At 37.3% G+C, this 15,829-nt stretch overlaps 1 protein-coding gene across 2 annotated transcripts in view; it reads right to left on the bottom strand.

The window, feature by feature from the left end:
- Window positions 1–4,897: 4,897 nt before the first annotated feature.
- The window catches only part of nsmce2 (NSE2 (MMS21) homolog, SMC5-SMC6 complex SUMO ligase), a 32,016-nt gene continuing 21,084 nt past the window's right edge, over window positions 4,898–15,829 (bottom strand). For both annotated transcript variants that reach the window (XM_039737919.1, XM_039737920.1), the window contains 4 exons: window positions 12,303–12,403; window positions 9,932–10,038; window positions 5,525–5,674; window positions 4,898–4,984 (listed from right to left, as the gene is read on the bottom strand). In XM_039737919.1, the coding sequence (XP_039593853.1) occupies window positions 5,563–5,674; window positions 9,932–10,038; window positions 12,303–12,403 (320 nt within the window). In that variant the 3' untranslated portion in view covers window positions 4,898–4,984; window positions 5,525–5,562. The remainder of the gene's footprint in view (window positions 4,985–5,524; window positions 5,675–9,931; window positions 10,039–12,302; window positions 12,404–15,829) is intronic.

Here is a 15,829-nt window from a genome sequence, read left to right as displayed (position 1 = left end):
CCAGTTACTATGCTGGACTGATTATTGTGACCAAAAATGTGACCTGAGCTTTGAGTGAGCAGTGCTAACCACTGCACCACCATGCCTCTCTTAGATAAAATTAACAGAATTAAATATCAGAACAGTAAAATTTCATGCAGACAGGCAACAGGAGCAGGAAGCATTGATTCACTAAGGCTTAGTCCCCAGTGGAACATCTAAGAGAACAGCAATTGAAGTTAATTTCAGAACAGTAACATTTATTGCAGACATCAGAAGCTGGAAACATGAACTCAGTGAGACTTGCACTCCACAAGCCCAGTGGACGTAAGAGATACAGAAGGCATGCAATAGAGTGGGACAAACATCTAGTCCCTGGAATTAGCAGTAAGGAGCTAGAAATCTCAGCTGATCCAGGACTCATTCATTTTTACAAATATCAGTCGGACTGGTTCTGCCTACAGTACTGAAAGCACAGTCAGACAGCACAGCGATTCCTGCGCATTCTGACCAAGTTCACAGACCCACATGCACTGATGCGCCTCAGATAGTTGGTCAAGATGCAGTCCAGTTGCTGGCAGTGAATGTAGCTACTGCCACCCTCCGTCTGACTGACTGGGTTGTTGAGGTTGATGGTTGCTGCTACTACTGACAGCTCTCCCGTGGACACGTGCACAGGTGGTATGGGTAAACCCCACCGAGTGTGCAGTTAAGTACAAAACAGAGGTGGCACATCCTACATTGGCTGCTACAGCTCTGTGATGTCACGCTGGCCTTGCAAAGCATCATAGCAAACTGGGAAAAATTCAGTGAACAAGGCCACCAGTGAACTCAGCAAATTCACTTAAACAAAATGCTTTGGTAAATTCAAACACATCTACACTACAGCAATTTAACCTAACAGCAAACTTTTGAACCCAAGACAGAAAATGATGAAAAAATGGAAAACCCACAAACACAGAAATCAAATTGAGGTCCAAGCACTGTAAGCCAACAAATGTTATATGATAAACGTAGCAGAGGACACAGCAGGTACTACACTGGGCACATTTAAACAGTCAAAGCAGGCATGCAAAATGTTACATACAAGAAACCATAAAAAATGCTAACATTTTTCTTCAGCATTCAAACGGTAGACAGTGCAGACTAACGAATAAGGTAATGGATGTTAAACCACAAGGCTGCCAAGGCAGTCGCCATCTCCCACTCACTGGGATATTGAGCAAAGTTGTCAGACAAACCACCTGAGCTCCAGTATTAAACATGTGCATTTGTCAGTAATTACACTACAGTTCCACACTTCTGAAGTGCCCCAATGATATTCACTACAGTAAGGTGCTGTATAGTATCTTTTTGATTGCTTACTTTATGCTGGAATGATAGTTAGCACACCCGCCTTATGGCTCCAGAGCCCTGGAATGAAATGGTCCAGTCCCCATCTTTTAAGACTTTGTCCCATGACTGAGCAGATTTTCAGTAGTTTTCTGCCAAGTCCTAAAGACTTACATTGACAGCACTAATTTAACTTGCTGTTTGGTGCATGCATGAATATTCCCAACAGTGGACTGACTTCCCATCTCAGGATGATTCCTGTCCTGCACGCAGGGAAGCCAGAACAAACTCCACCCCTGAGCTATGATACTTAAAGACATCAGTTTAAAAACGTTTTAATCTGCACCCAAAATACATCATTCATACTGCAATTATGTCTTCCTTACCTTCTTCATGAAGCATCTGTTCTGTTAATGCATCAATCCAATCTGTGACAGGTTTTCAAACACTTCATTATTTTTTTTTTTTCCATTAAGCTAGCATCACCCTCTCAGGCTAAGCAATGTGCATAATGAGTTATGGATAGTGTGCAATCATGTAATCGGACATTTTTAGTCCAGAGGCTTGATTAACATCTAGCAGATAAAGCTGTAACAAAAGACTTTATTTGCTGCATGTGTACTTAAATAGGTACTTTTTGATTTGATATATTTTGTTAATTACCTTTTGGGGGTCAGCCATTGCATAGCACCCCTGGAGTATGCAAGTATACGATGAGGGCACCCTTGTCTACAATGATCAGTTCATGTACGATCCAAAGAAAGCTCACCCACTTGAACTACATGCAAACCTGTAGGCTTACAATAACATCACATTAACACAGCAAACATGCAGTATTGATGACCCCTGAGCATTTTACTTCTATGGACCTAATTTGTAATTCTGTGCGAGGAAACATTAGGCAGTATAGCGGATAGGCCTGTAGATCCATTGTCACGAGTATGGATCGCACATGTTGATGATGTCTATGTGAAGACTGGTCATTTTGCTCATTTCTATGTGGAGTTTCTCTCCCACATCACTAAAAACATGTAAGCGAGATTAACTGGTGATTCCAAACTGGCCCAATGCAAGTGTGTGCATGAGCAGGTGTGGGATGCCCTTGTGCACAGTTCTGCTGGGATGGGCTCCAGATCTCTATGATAATGAATTGGATTAAGCAGTTATCACTTAAAGATGTTACCATATATCCATTTATTCACTTTTGCAATCTATGTATTCCCATAAACAACTGTATGGAGCTAAAATCTGCCTTGGCAGCATGGGACACAAGGCTGCAACCTACCGTGGCCGACATACAAGTCCACTACAATTGCACACTAATGCTGGACCAATTAGAGTCACCAATTAACCCAATATGTTTTTGGGATATAGGGAAAAGCAGAGCACTTGAGGAAACCCCCCCGTTATCATTTGGCAGCCTTTTCACAAGTGTAATGTTACACCACCTAGTGTTTCCTCCTTAAAGAATTAAGAATAATTTGTTGTACCAATAATTTATTCATTCCTTCCAATAATCTGTTCTTTAACCGATTACCTTCATAGTCTGATTCATTTTTTTTACTGTAACTCTTTTTGTGGAAGTCATTCTAGAAACTGTTGTTGTTGTCTTTTTCCTTATTCTTCAGCTGCTTGGAAACCACCACTCATTCTTTCTCAGCTAAGCCTGTGTCACATCCACTGCTACATGACCTAAAATAAAAAGTGCAACAGTTCAACCATTACATAGCATGTGTAGCAAAACTGGTTATTCCTGGAACAAGTAAGTAGCTTCATCCACCTCTTCAGACCCATTTACTACTATATACTCATTGTCTACACAGCTGTATTATACTGAGCCTCTGGAGTCAAAGCCAATTTATTTCTGTTCTAAAGTATGACTGACTCAGTAGTTCCTCATCACTGGTTTATTCTATTTTTGTTCTTTATACAAATTGAGTTTATCTGACATATAAAATACAATACAATAAAAAGTATTCAACCTCTTGGAAGTTATGCGACACTCAATCGAAGTGGCTTTAACTTGGCTGTTTTGACACTGATCAACAGAAACATAATCTTTAATGTCAAAGTGAAAGCAAATCTCCACAAAATGGTCTAAACTGACTACAGATATAAAACAAAATAACTGATGGCATAAGCATTTAATATGACACACGTAAATCATCAGTGGTGCAGTCAACTGGCTTTAGAAGTTTTGTGATTAGTCTAAAGGAGATCACCTGCCTGGGGTTTCCATTGCTTTCATCTACAAGGTCCAACTTAAATTGCAAGCCAGTATGGTAGCCTAACCCACACAATGAAGTCAAAAGAATACTCCAAACAACTCTTTAAAATTGCACAAGTTGGAATGGAGACAAGAAAACATCCAAGTCACTGAAATATGCCTTGGAGTCCGGCAGAATCAATAGCTATGAGAGGATCTCCAGGTAGGACACTACATGTTCAGTGCTTATAAACTGTACATGCAATAGTTCATAAGTTCAACAAAAAAAACATTTTAAAATATTAGTTTATTAATATTTTGAAACAGGCATTATCTAGGACACAAAAACGGGATGCTGGGTTTAAGGACAATGCTGTCCGGTTCATCCATTAGTGCAAGCTGCATTTCATTCTGTGCTGTGTACTATTTTATTGGGCTATATACAGTAATCTGTACCTACATTCTTCCTTTGTTCCTCTGACGGTAGTAGAAGGGTGTTGTATCATGTTAACCATTATGGATTCAATGAGAATTCAAGCAAAATGACACCTTATATTTGCTAACTAAAAAGATTACAATACGCAGGCTTCCGAGGCAGCTCAAGTCCCTTCTTCAGGCACGATGTGAGAAATCGACTGGAATTCCCTGTGCTTATAAAGACACCAGGACAGATACAGAATTCGAAAACCTTTAAGTGGGTCATCTTAAATGTAAAAAAATAGTAGACCTCTCCAGGCTAACATTCATTCAAATTAATCTAAATGGAATTTAGAATGTACTTAGATTACATTTAAGTAACATGGTATACTACATTTGACATGTAGGACTTTGTCTTCAGCCTTGGCAATATTATGAATGTTTAAGGACATCTGTGTGCTTTTAGAGGAGCGTGATTTTCTCCCATTTGTGTGTTGTGTTCCCGTTATTTTCCATGTCTGTTATAACAAAAAAACTGAATAAAAAGATAACATGAATTAAAGCTTCTGTATATAAACCCACCCTCTCATCAATTACATGAAAACAGATACAGTATACCTAAGGAAAAGCTTTGGTCAATTTTCTTCTTTATAATCAGTCTCAAGAAGAATAATAAACATTAACTTGTATTTAACATTTTATTGTAATCATTTTCAAAATATTTACAATTTTAATCATTTTTAAAACAATATAGTTTAGTAAAGCTTTCCAATAACAATACATTTTTATGTACAAATAATGACAAATGGAAAAAAGTACAAGTGTATTTAAGTGAGATTTCTGTACCATCACAATACTGTTCAGCGACTTTATGGAACAGTCAAAGGAATCTCTTCAGGAAGTGTCAGTCAGTCATTTTTTCAACCCGCTATATCCAAACACAGGGTCACGGGGGTCTGCGGGAGCCAATCCCAGCCAACACAGGGCGCAAGGCAGGAACAAATCCCGGGCAGGGCGCCAGCCCACCGCAGCTTCAGGAAGTGTTCTATGCTAATATCGAAATTGTAAAATTACCAGCTTCACAGTGTTAAAAATATTCAACAAGTAATCAGAATACTGTATATTATATATATACACAAATATGTATGTCGCAAATATGCTGCATGCGCTACTTCTTAAAATAAATGCAGACTTAACCTTACATTTTAAAACTGCTTATCCATAATGCCCAGTCCTAAAACTGTCCCCTCATTGCTTAAAGGATTTATATTTTTCAATTGTTTTAAAGAGAAGAATAACACACAAGAACAATATTACATTTTTTTCTAGACACCTCACTTAAAGACTAATCGGAGTGCTCTACTGCAATATAGAGTTAGTCTAGTAGCTCACACAACTTGTTTTTGCTGGGTCAGTGTAAGTGATTCTCCTACTCCTTGCAATGTGTTCTCTTGCAGGTTAAAGTTAGTGAACCAGCTTACTAATACACTGTAAAAAATGTCAATGGCTTTTGAAAAATTATTTTAATTTTTATGGCTTTCAACAATGGAAATTTACATTTTTTATGTTTTTGCTATTTAAAAATATTACCTTAAAAACACAATACATTCAATTTACATTTTTCAAAGTTAAATATGCCCATCATGCTTCTTTTGCTTGTCAATTACTCTCTTGAGTGTTAGGTCCTGTATCAGGTCAGACGGTTTTATATTTGTATTGTCACAACCAACCACCGGACATCTGTCAGAGAAGAAACAAGAAAGGTCATTTCCCATTTTAAAAGGTTCATCTAAGATAATACATCAGTATGCCAAGTTATAATACTAAAGACCATTTGCAGTATTTATGAGGTGTGGGGCTGAAGTCAGTTTTGTTAATACAGTATTCTCTGACAAACTACAATTTATATTTAAATTCAATTTCTTCAAAATCCAATAATGGTCCAACCTTTCTACTTACTTGATCTTAAATCCTGCCCTACACAAGAAATCTATATATTAACAATTAAGCTGATGTGGCTTCATAGTCCAAAAATCAGTTTCCATATACAGTGAGTACGGAAAGTATTCAGACCCCCTTCAATCTTTCACTCTTTGTTATATTGCAGCCATTTGCTAAAATCATTTTAATTAATTTTTTTCCTCATTAATGTACACACAGCATCCCATATTGATAGACAAAAAAAATAATTTTTGAAATTGTTGCAGATTTATTAAAAAAGAAAAACTGAAATATCACATGGTCCTATGTATTCAGACCCTTTGCTGTGACACTCCTATATTTAACTCCGGTGCTTTCCATTTCTTCTGATCATCCTTGAGATCACCTTCATCTGAGTCCAGCGTCCAGTGTTTGATTCTACTGATTGGACTTGATTAGGAAAGCCACACACCTGTCTATATAAGACCTTACAGCTCACAATGCATGTCAGAGCAAATGACAATCAGGAGGTCAAAGGAACTGCCTGAAGAGCTCAGAGACAGAATTGTGGCAAGGCACAGATCTGGCCAAGGTTACAAAAAAAATTCTGCTGCACTTAAGGTTCCCAAGAGCACAGTGGCCTCCATAATCCTTAAATGGAAGACGTTTGGGATGACCAGAACCCTTCCTAGAGCTGGCCGTCCGGCCAAGCTGAGCTACCGGGGGAGAAGAGCCTTGGTGAGAGAGGTAAAGAAGAACCCAAAGATCACTTTGGCTGAGCTCCAGAGATGCAGTCAGGAGATGGGAGAAAGTTGTAGAAAGTCAACCATCACTGCAGCACTCCACTAGTCAGGGCTTTATGGCAGAGTGGCCTGTCGGAAGCCTCTCCTCAGTGCAAGACACATGACAGCCCGCATGGAGTTTGCTAAAAGACACTTTAAGATTCTCTGGTCTGATGAGACCAAGATAGAACTTTTTGGCCTTAATTCTAAGCGGTATGTGTAGAGACAACCAGGCACTGCTCATCACTTGTCCAATACAGTCCCCACAGTGAAGCATGGTGGTGGCAGCATCATGCTGTGGGGGTGTTTTTCAGCTGCAGGGACAGGACAACTGGTTGCAATCGAGGGAAAGATGAATGCGGCCAATTACAGGGATATCCTGGACAAAAACCTTCTCCAGAGTGCTGAGGACCTCAGACTGGGCCAAAGGTTTACCTTCCAACAAGACAATGACCCTAAGCACACAGCTAAAATAATGAAGGAGTGGCTTCACAACAACTCTGTGACTGCCAGCCAGAGCCCTGACTTAAACCCAATTGAGCATCTCTGGAGAGACCTAAAAATGGCTGTCCACCAACGTTTACCATCCAACCTGACAGAACTGGAGAGGATCTGCAAGGAGGAATGGCAGAGGATCCCCAAATCCAGGTGTGAAAAACTTGTTGCATCTTTCCCAAGAAGACTCATGGCTGTATTAGCTCAAAAGGGGGCTTCTACTAAATACTGAGCAAAGGGTCTGAATACTTGGGACCATGTGATATTTCAGTTTTTCTTTTTTAATAAATCTGCAACAATTTCAAAAATTCTTTTTTTTTGTCTGTCAATATGGGGTGCTGTGTGTACATTAATGAGGGAAAACATTAATTTAAATGATTTTAGCAAATGGCTGCAATATAGCAAAGAGTGAAACATTGAAGGGGGTCTGAATACTTTCCGTACCCACTGTATATCTCAGATTTACTTGCTGTTACTACACCGTTATACAATACACCATCCAACCAGTTAAGATTAGTAAATGGAATGACTATCCACAACTGAAAACCTTGCTTTTATTACAAACCTGCTGATTTGCACCTTTAACCTTTTAATAGCACCAGTTACTCTTCATATCTTCCATCATTTCATATTCATCAGATGGCAGTCTTTTTGTAGTTATGAAACTGACTTCCACAATAAAGTTCTAAGGATTTTTTAGACCTTCTCCTCATACCGCTGACATAACCTTTCGCCGAACCCCTCAAAAAGTCAACATTTAATTTTGGCATTATATTGTTTTAAATGAACACACTTACATTTGGTGAGCTTGCACTTACTGTTTAACTTATGGTTCTGCATCACTAAAAGAGTGGAATCCTTTGCTTTTAGGACATTCTATAGCCATTCTGTTGTAATTTTTCTTTATAAATAATTTACATATTAATATGTACATATAACTATATCTTACATTTGTTAGTATATATTAGGTTAGTAAAATGAGGCACTAATCATCTTTTGTTTTCATAATACTTCCAAAGACGTTGTTTATCAAAATGATTGTCACCAGGCATTTTCAGCTGCAACAACTGTAAACCTTGTCTGCTCATTTACATAAATTAATTAATAAATCACAAAGTGTCCACATGCTTGTCTAACAATCTCGCACTATACAATATGCTCTATTTACCTAAGCCAAACAGGGAAATAGCTTCTAGATCATTTCAAGGAACACATCAGATATGTCAGGAACAATTACCTCTCCAAGCCTGTTATACAACATTCCTTTTGTGTTGTTCATTGCCACACTCACGGTTTTCTGTCACAATGATTCTAAAAGCACTGGTGTAGCCTTGACTCTGACTTTATGTATAAGCATTATGGTTTTTGGTAAGACACAACCTTTCATTTTGCAGTGTGGTATGTCTTGCATTCCAATTTATTTGATGGCCAAAAGTAGCCTCTTTTTCTATTGCAGATGTGCACAAAACATGCTTAATTCTTTTGTTCTGGGCAGGAACAAACACATCTTTGTCTGTTTACTGATAGCCTAGTGTAAAGCTCCACAATATAAATCAATTTCAACACCAGTTCTAAGAAAGCAGCATGGCATAAATAATTGCAAACACTGTGGAAAAAAAAAACAATTGATAAGGATGTTATAGTGCAGCAGCAAAAGGCCTCCAGTCCAAAATATGAAATAAGTTTTGATTTGTGTTTAACATAAATGCTTATATCTACAATTCCTCCAGCTTGACAGTAGTTAGATGTAAAAAAAAAAAAAAAAAGTTTTTTGAACTGTACATAATGCCACTCCATTAAAAATAAAGGCAGATTTTGAGCTTCATAAAAATATAAATTTTAGATTTCTAACATTTCTACTCCTTAAATTAAAATATTTACAGTAAAAAAAACAAAGAAACAACCTGGAAATGGTTCAACCAGTTCACAAAGACATTCCCGCCTCATTTAAGGGAAAAAATTAACAATTATGCATTTTACCTACTCCCCTTTCAGCACCTCTAATTTAAATCATATCACCAAGCTAAAAAAAGGTGTGATTTAAATTATCAAAGAACACCAAGTAGATAATTGGGCACAGTATAATGAGTTAATAAAGGACATGAATAGGATAATACATCTCTACAACAAATTAATCAAACAACATTGGAAAATAAATACAAGTTCATTCAGTCAGATTTCATTTGGAATTCAAGTCAAAATTATAATTAACATTAACAAGCAATAAATTAATGTGTAAGAATACTCCTGCATGTCTATCATAATTATGCTTTAGTCATTTAGCCTATATCACATCCATCAGTATGTGCATATTCATACCAAATGCTGTTTCTTATTGATACTGTTTTTTGCTTTAAATATTTTTGCAAAAAGTGTACAGTGCAATACATATAAATAAATTGCAAAAACTTGAAAGATTAAGCCAAGTCATCCCTTGGTTGGTTTCCTACACACCCTTCTGTTTCTCAGGTGCTTGAGAATCTAACCAGTTCTGATGAGAGGAGTTGTGCATGCGTATGTGTATAGAAAAGAGCTCTTGAGGGACAGCACATTAAGAAATAGTCTGTTACGTGTAAGAGCATTATAATTATTTTTTTGTACTTAGTAGTGGAACACTGACACTGTCAGAAAAATCTAATTGCTACAGATGGTGCAGAGTGATTTATTGCTAGGTGTTCCTAACAGGTGAGAGTCAAGTGCATTGTCACTCAAGTAATGAACAGTTATTTTCATAAAATTACTGATGCATTCTCTATGAGAATGTAATATATGTGGATTTCTCAATTTACAATTTACTCACCGTGCAGTCTTTTTTTGTTTCTGTCTATTGTTTATAATTTTGAGAATAGCCTGCTCTTCATAGTGGTGATTGCAGATTTTGTTTTTCACTGGATTTACCATTTCTACCTATAGAAAAAAAAGATATACACTTTTTTCTGCTGTAAACAAATATATAATACTTGCATTTTTAAGGAAACAAACAGTATCTTATCTATTACTAAAAAGCACCTGTAAAAAATCCTAAATCACCACACAGTTTGGGACAATACCTTTTTCACATATTGAAGAGACAAATCAAAAATGTGTAATTTTATATTTAACATTGCCAAATGATTCTAATTCCAAATAATTCCGAAAATGGTTTATAGAATATCTTTTTAAAAGTAAAACTTTTTTTTAGGAAGTGTATTGAAAATGTCAAACTTTCCTAGCAATTCACAGGAAACCATACTTTCATAGCAATTTTTATCAAAAGACAACTACTACTACTACTGACTGGCAGACAATGTTTTGCTTTAAGTTGCAAAATCTTGTCTTTAAACATTATCCAACAACGTAATAAGCAAACAGATGTTTAAAACAGACTTTAAAATTGTAAGCTGCCTGAGTTAAGTGCACTACAGAGTGAGTTTACACTAGTTTAAAATAAACAGTCACAATTGGAAAGTTGTAAAATTTGGACATATGTTGAAATTTACTGTGGATTTATAATAAACAGTCATATCAAGTTAAATTTAATGCAATAAAATTATTCATCTATTTTTAACCCATTTATTCACTTCATGGTCATAGGGAGCTAATGCCTACCAGGACAACACTGAGCCGAAGATGGGAATGAAAGCTGTCACAGGACACGCACTAACACTGGGCCAGTATAGAGTTGCCAATTAACCCAACACACACATCATTGGAATATGAAAAGAAAAGTGATGTACCCAAAGGGGGAAAAAAAACAAAACAAAAAAAAAAACAAAACCCAAATAACAAGCACATGTTTGGAATGTGTCAGGAAAACTGGAATACCTGAAGGAAAAAACAAACACTCTGCTAAAGAGATAACACGCAAACTCCACACATCCTGTGCCAATGACTACATTCAAACCCAAGTCTCTGGAGATGTGAGACAGCAGTCCTAACCACTCTGCCACCCACTTTTAAGTCACATTGAACATTTAAAAAAAAAAACAATAAAAAAAAAACCAACTGGCATTATTGTAAAATATTAGAGACACTAGAAAAAGAACAACCCCATTAACACAGCATTGCATCCCAGCATGCTCTCTCGACTGAAATGCTCACCAGGAACTTAGCACATGAATGCACTGTGAGAGTAATGGGCTACAGGGTCCACTTAAACAAATTAAAATGGCTCATAGATTGTGTTCATAACACTAGCACACCTAATTACACCTATGAACCTTACCTCCCACAGACAATGCATCGATCTACATTCTTATATCTTCTCCGGGGAACAAAATTGAAAATCTTAAGACCTAATTTCCCATCATCCAATACTGTAACATAACAGCCCACAGAGTTTCTAAAGGTGGTAGTCTTGGCTAGTAATGAAAAGCAAATGTGAAGGCTAAGCAAAAATATTTTTAGAAATTCAATGCGGCATCAATGAGGTGCATTAATTAGTAAGTTTGAGACATCTAGCTAACTTGGCAGAATTCATTTCCAAAGATTAGAGAAGAGGAGGTGAACAAAAATGAAAAAAATTAAAATACAATTCAGACCAGAAGTGCATTGAGGAGGTTTAGGAAATTGTGTCAGGTGATTTTGAACCAACAGATGTCCATACTTTGTCCTTCCAAAAAGTTCTTAATGTGAACACCTTTTGTACCTCTACAAGTAATGATGTTATTAACCACTTACTCTAAACTAGGGTTGAACTGCAACATGTATCATATTTGCTACGTTGGCCCCTTTAAGTTTTTTTTTTCTTTTTTAAATTTTACACGGAATACCCCCCAAAACACTGCTCTTGCCTGACTTGGGGGAGGAGGGAATTACTGTCACCATTTGGGAATGGGCAAAAAAAACAAACAGTAGGGCACTGTGACAGCAGACTTTCTCAGATAAATGCATGAACAACAACTTGAGAGTGGACATGTACATATTTTTCTAGAAATATTAATGTACATGGCTCAGAATTAAAAACATATTGAGCACGACAATCCTAGAATGCCTGGGATTACTGGGTAAGTTTCACTGTAAATGAGTTTTATGTAGCTTGTTTCTCAATTGTGGTAACTTGGGTTTTTAAGAATGTATCAAAAATAATCAAAAATGATTGAAAAAATGTGTCTTGTGGTACTGAATAACACCCAGGATATGTATATCATCATTTATACCTATCAATGTTACAAACTGAGTATAAGAAATACCTGAGTAATAGGACATGTGAAGTTCTTTTGACTCTGAGTAACAGCAATGTCGTCATCAAGATCTTCTTGATTATCTTCCTCATTATTCTTAATGAGTCCAGCTGGAATAAAAAATGCAGTCACATATAAAGTACTGTGTTTTATATCCAAAAACAACAGAATAGCACAAATTTAATCAAAGGTGAAAACAAAATCATTTTTTTTATTTACAAAGGTATTAACTAGTTACACGTATGCTTTCATAAACTCAGCCCAAATAGTTTTTTTTATAAGATGCATTTTTAACTTTCCTCTTTTACACTCTCTACAGTGTTTACACTAGTATTTTGACAGCTTTCACAGTCATCGTGTAATGACTCATTTTAGACACCAACTCTGTATAACTGTTCATTTTTATTTTTGTTACCCTATTTACAAAAAAAAAAAAATCAGAATTAGCCAGGTCTTATAGGAATTCCTGTTTCTGTCCCATGATTTTAATGGTTGTGACTGCAAATACTTATGAAAAAGCTGTAGCTTCACTTTATGACTATTAGTTTGGATGACTGTTTGTTGTAAATTGTGTAGTATTAGGCAGTATTAAAATTGATATAAATCTTGCTGTACTGTATATAAAGAAATTACAGCAACTATTTCAGCAAACAAACAAATTCTCAGTAATGAGAAAGATCTTGCGAAAATGACCGTGATTCAAATATAAAGTTCTACATTGGAGTGATCAGGTTTGTGCTAGGCTTCGCTATATTTGCTATAAGTAGCCAACTGCCCCAAAACAATGCAGCCAAACAGTGGCGAGTGCTATCTATCTTCTGACCACTTACTGACCTTGTACATAGTACCTTGTCTATGATAACATGCAGAAATTCCCTGCTTGAAATTCAGCTAATATGAGAGCACAGATGCACATATTTATTAAGTGTGGATGGAGTTAAGGTCCCAAATCCACCTGAGTTGACAAACTGGGAGGATTAGTTATAAAAATGGCTCAATGATCTATGGTGATATTTTTAAAGACTTTGTTGTATTCCTCAGCATGGCAAGTGTGGTAATAAGAAATTACAAGTGCACCAAAGTACAACACCACCTACAAAGTACAAAACTGGATCATGTTTTACACTGCCAAGTCAATGGTATGGAATTTATTTCTCTGAAGGCTAGGGTACAGCAAACAGACAATTAAAAGCAACAACTGCTCCACACAAGTGTTAATAGCAAACCAAAATCACATGATAGACTGAATGACGTCTTTCTATCAATCAATCAACATTTATTTATATAGCACATTTTCATACAAAAAAAATGTAGCTCAAAGTGCTTTACAAAATGAAGAATAGAAAAACAGAAGACACAATAAAAAATAAACATAAGTCAACATTAATTAACATAGAATAAGTAAGGTCCGATGGCCAGGGTGGACAGAAAAAAAAAAAAAAAAGTTGTTTACACTTTTATGTTGTAGTGTTTCCTAATTCTAAAATAAAGGATCCTACATTTAAAACAGCAATATATTATAGGCACTGGTTTAAGACTTGAATTTCAGCATCTACAGCCAAACAACCTTACTGGAGCAACCTTTTCAAGTAAATAATAGCTTAATGGTTTCACTATGTTTTATAGGTAACCACAGGAAACATTAGGTTAACCAAGTCTCCCACCTTTCCCTAGTGAAATGAAGCAACATATTGTGCCATAATTTAGCACATGCTGAAACAAAGGAATCCCAAAATAAACAGGCAACTATACGTGTAGGTCTTTTCAAAGTCACTCTGCTTTTTTTAACTTTTTTTTTTGCAGCTTGTGACTCACACGCTGAGTCACTCTTTAGCTGTTTTTGCTTACATAGTGCAATCAAGCATTTTGTTAATATTCAACTCCCTGTAAATTTAGCAACTCATAAAACACTGGTTTCCATGGAACATTCCAGGAACTGTTTATGCAATATAGTGAAATGAACACATACTGTATTGGAAGTAGTTCAAAGTAGCGAAGGTCTTCTTCTTCCCTTTCTTGGAATTAAGAAACATTGCATACAGTAACTAATAGACACACAACAACAAAAGGACAGCAGAAGTGGAGAAGTACCATTTAGCTGTCAGTCCTGTTTTTGAGTAGGAAAATTAGTCACCAACAGTTGTTTTCCTTTGGTAGGTATCTATTGAATTGCTTTGCTTAGAAACAAGCTAGTGCAGCTCTATCCTCCAGTTTTGTCAAGACTATAATTATGAATGGAACATGCATAGTATAAATGTTTCAAGTCTAACTTTCATGACAGTGGATAGATTTGATGTTAATGGGAAGGATATTCTCTGACAGTAAAAGGATTAAAAAAAAAAAAAAAAAGTCAGGCTAGGAATGGGAGACCTCTAATAACTAGGCTGAATAAATGTGTACAATCTAACAGCAGCAGCAGGTCATGGTGGTTCTAGGTGTCTGATCTCTGATCTTTAATCAGTAGCCAATAGTTATCAGATTCAATGTCAGTACAAAATAAAGGTGTCATTAGATGGGATAGTCTCATTTTATTGTCAAAGACATTGGTTAGGTTTTTAAATGAGTAGGCTCAATGATCAGGTATCAATAGTGTGGTATTAGTGCTTTATTGGCGCTGAACCGACAAAGGCTCACACCAGAGGCACGTATAAAACAAACAAAAACGTTTATTTTCTTCACCTGTGGGGCACGTCTTCACCATGAACCCCACAGGCACAACACAAACAAAGCACCCAAATCACCACACTCTTCTCCTCCACTCCTCCCAGGGCAGTTTCGTCCACCTCCTCCCGACTCTGGCGCCCTGAGTAGTGGCTGCAGACTCCTCTTACAGGCCACCTGGAAGAGCTGCAGGTGCTCGTTCACCTACTTCTGGCTGTACTTCCGGGTGTGGCTGCGCTCCTACCCTGACGGGCTTGTTAAGCTGCGCAGCACTATGCAGCTCCCCCTGGCGGAGGCCACGGAGCCGTACCAAGATGAGCTCTGGTATTCCATAAAAGTTGCCCCGATGCAACCCAGGAGGGCTGCCACCAAGTGTTTCGGGGGATGTAGTGTGCATCCCATGGCTTCTGTAGTGGATCCAGTGTTGATCCGGCTGGGCATGGGCCACGGCCTTCTGCCACAACAGATAATACATAATATGGCAGAATCATGCTGAGATGTGCCGAGTATCATGGAAAACCTGTCCTGGGATGTGAACACAGCTGAGCTGGTGAAGAAGGCTCAGCAGAGACTTAATTTCCTGAGAGCCCTCAGTAAAAATAACATCCCCCAAAAACTGCTGGTGTCCTTCTATTGCTGCTCTATTGAGAGTATCCTGTGTTACTGACTCTGCGTGGGGTTTTCCAGCTGCACAACAGCACAGAGGAAAACACTTCAGCGGATCGTAAAGACTGCCCAACAGATCATCGGCTGCTCTTTACCCTCTCTGGATGAAGTGCACAGCTCTCGCTGCCTCAGGAAAGCGGAAAACATCTTAAAAGACTCCTCACACCTCGGTCATGGCAGGTTCCAACTGTGGCCATCAGGCAAAAGAT

The sequence above is a fragment of the Polypterus senegalus genome, chromosome 16, assembly GCF_016835505.1.
Source record: "Polypterus senegalus isolate Bchr_013 chromosome 16, ASM1683550v1, whole genome shotgun sequence".
NCBI classification, from domain to species: Eukaryota; Metazoa; Chordata; class Cladistia; order Polypteriformes; family Polypteridae; genus Polypterus; species Polypterus senegalus.
The sequence above is the reverse complement of the archived record's forward strand: the minus strand, read 5'-3'. Positions and strand labels throughout refer to the sequence as shown.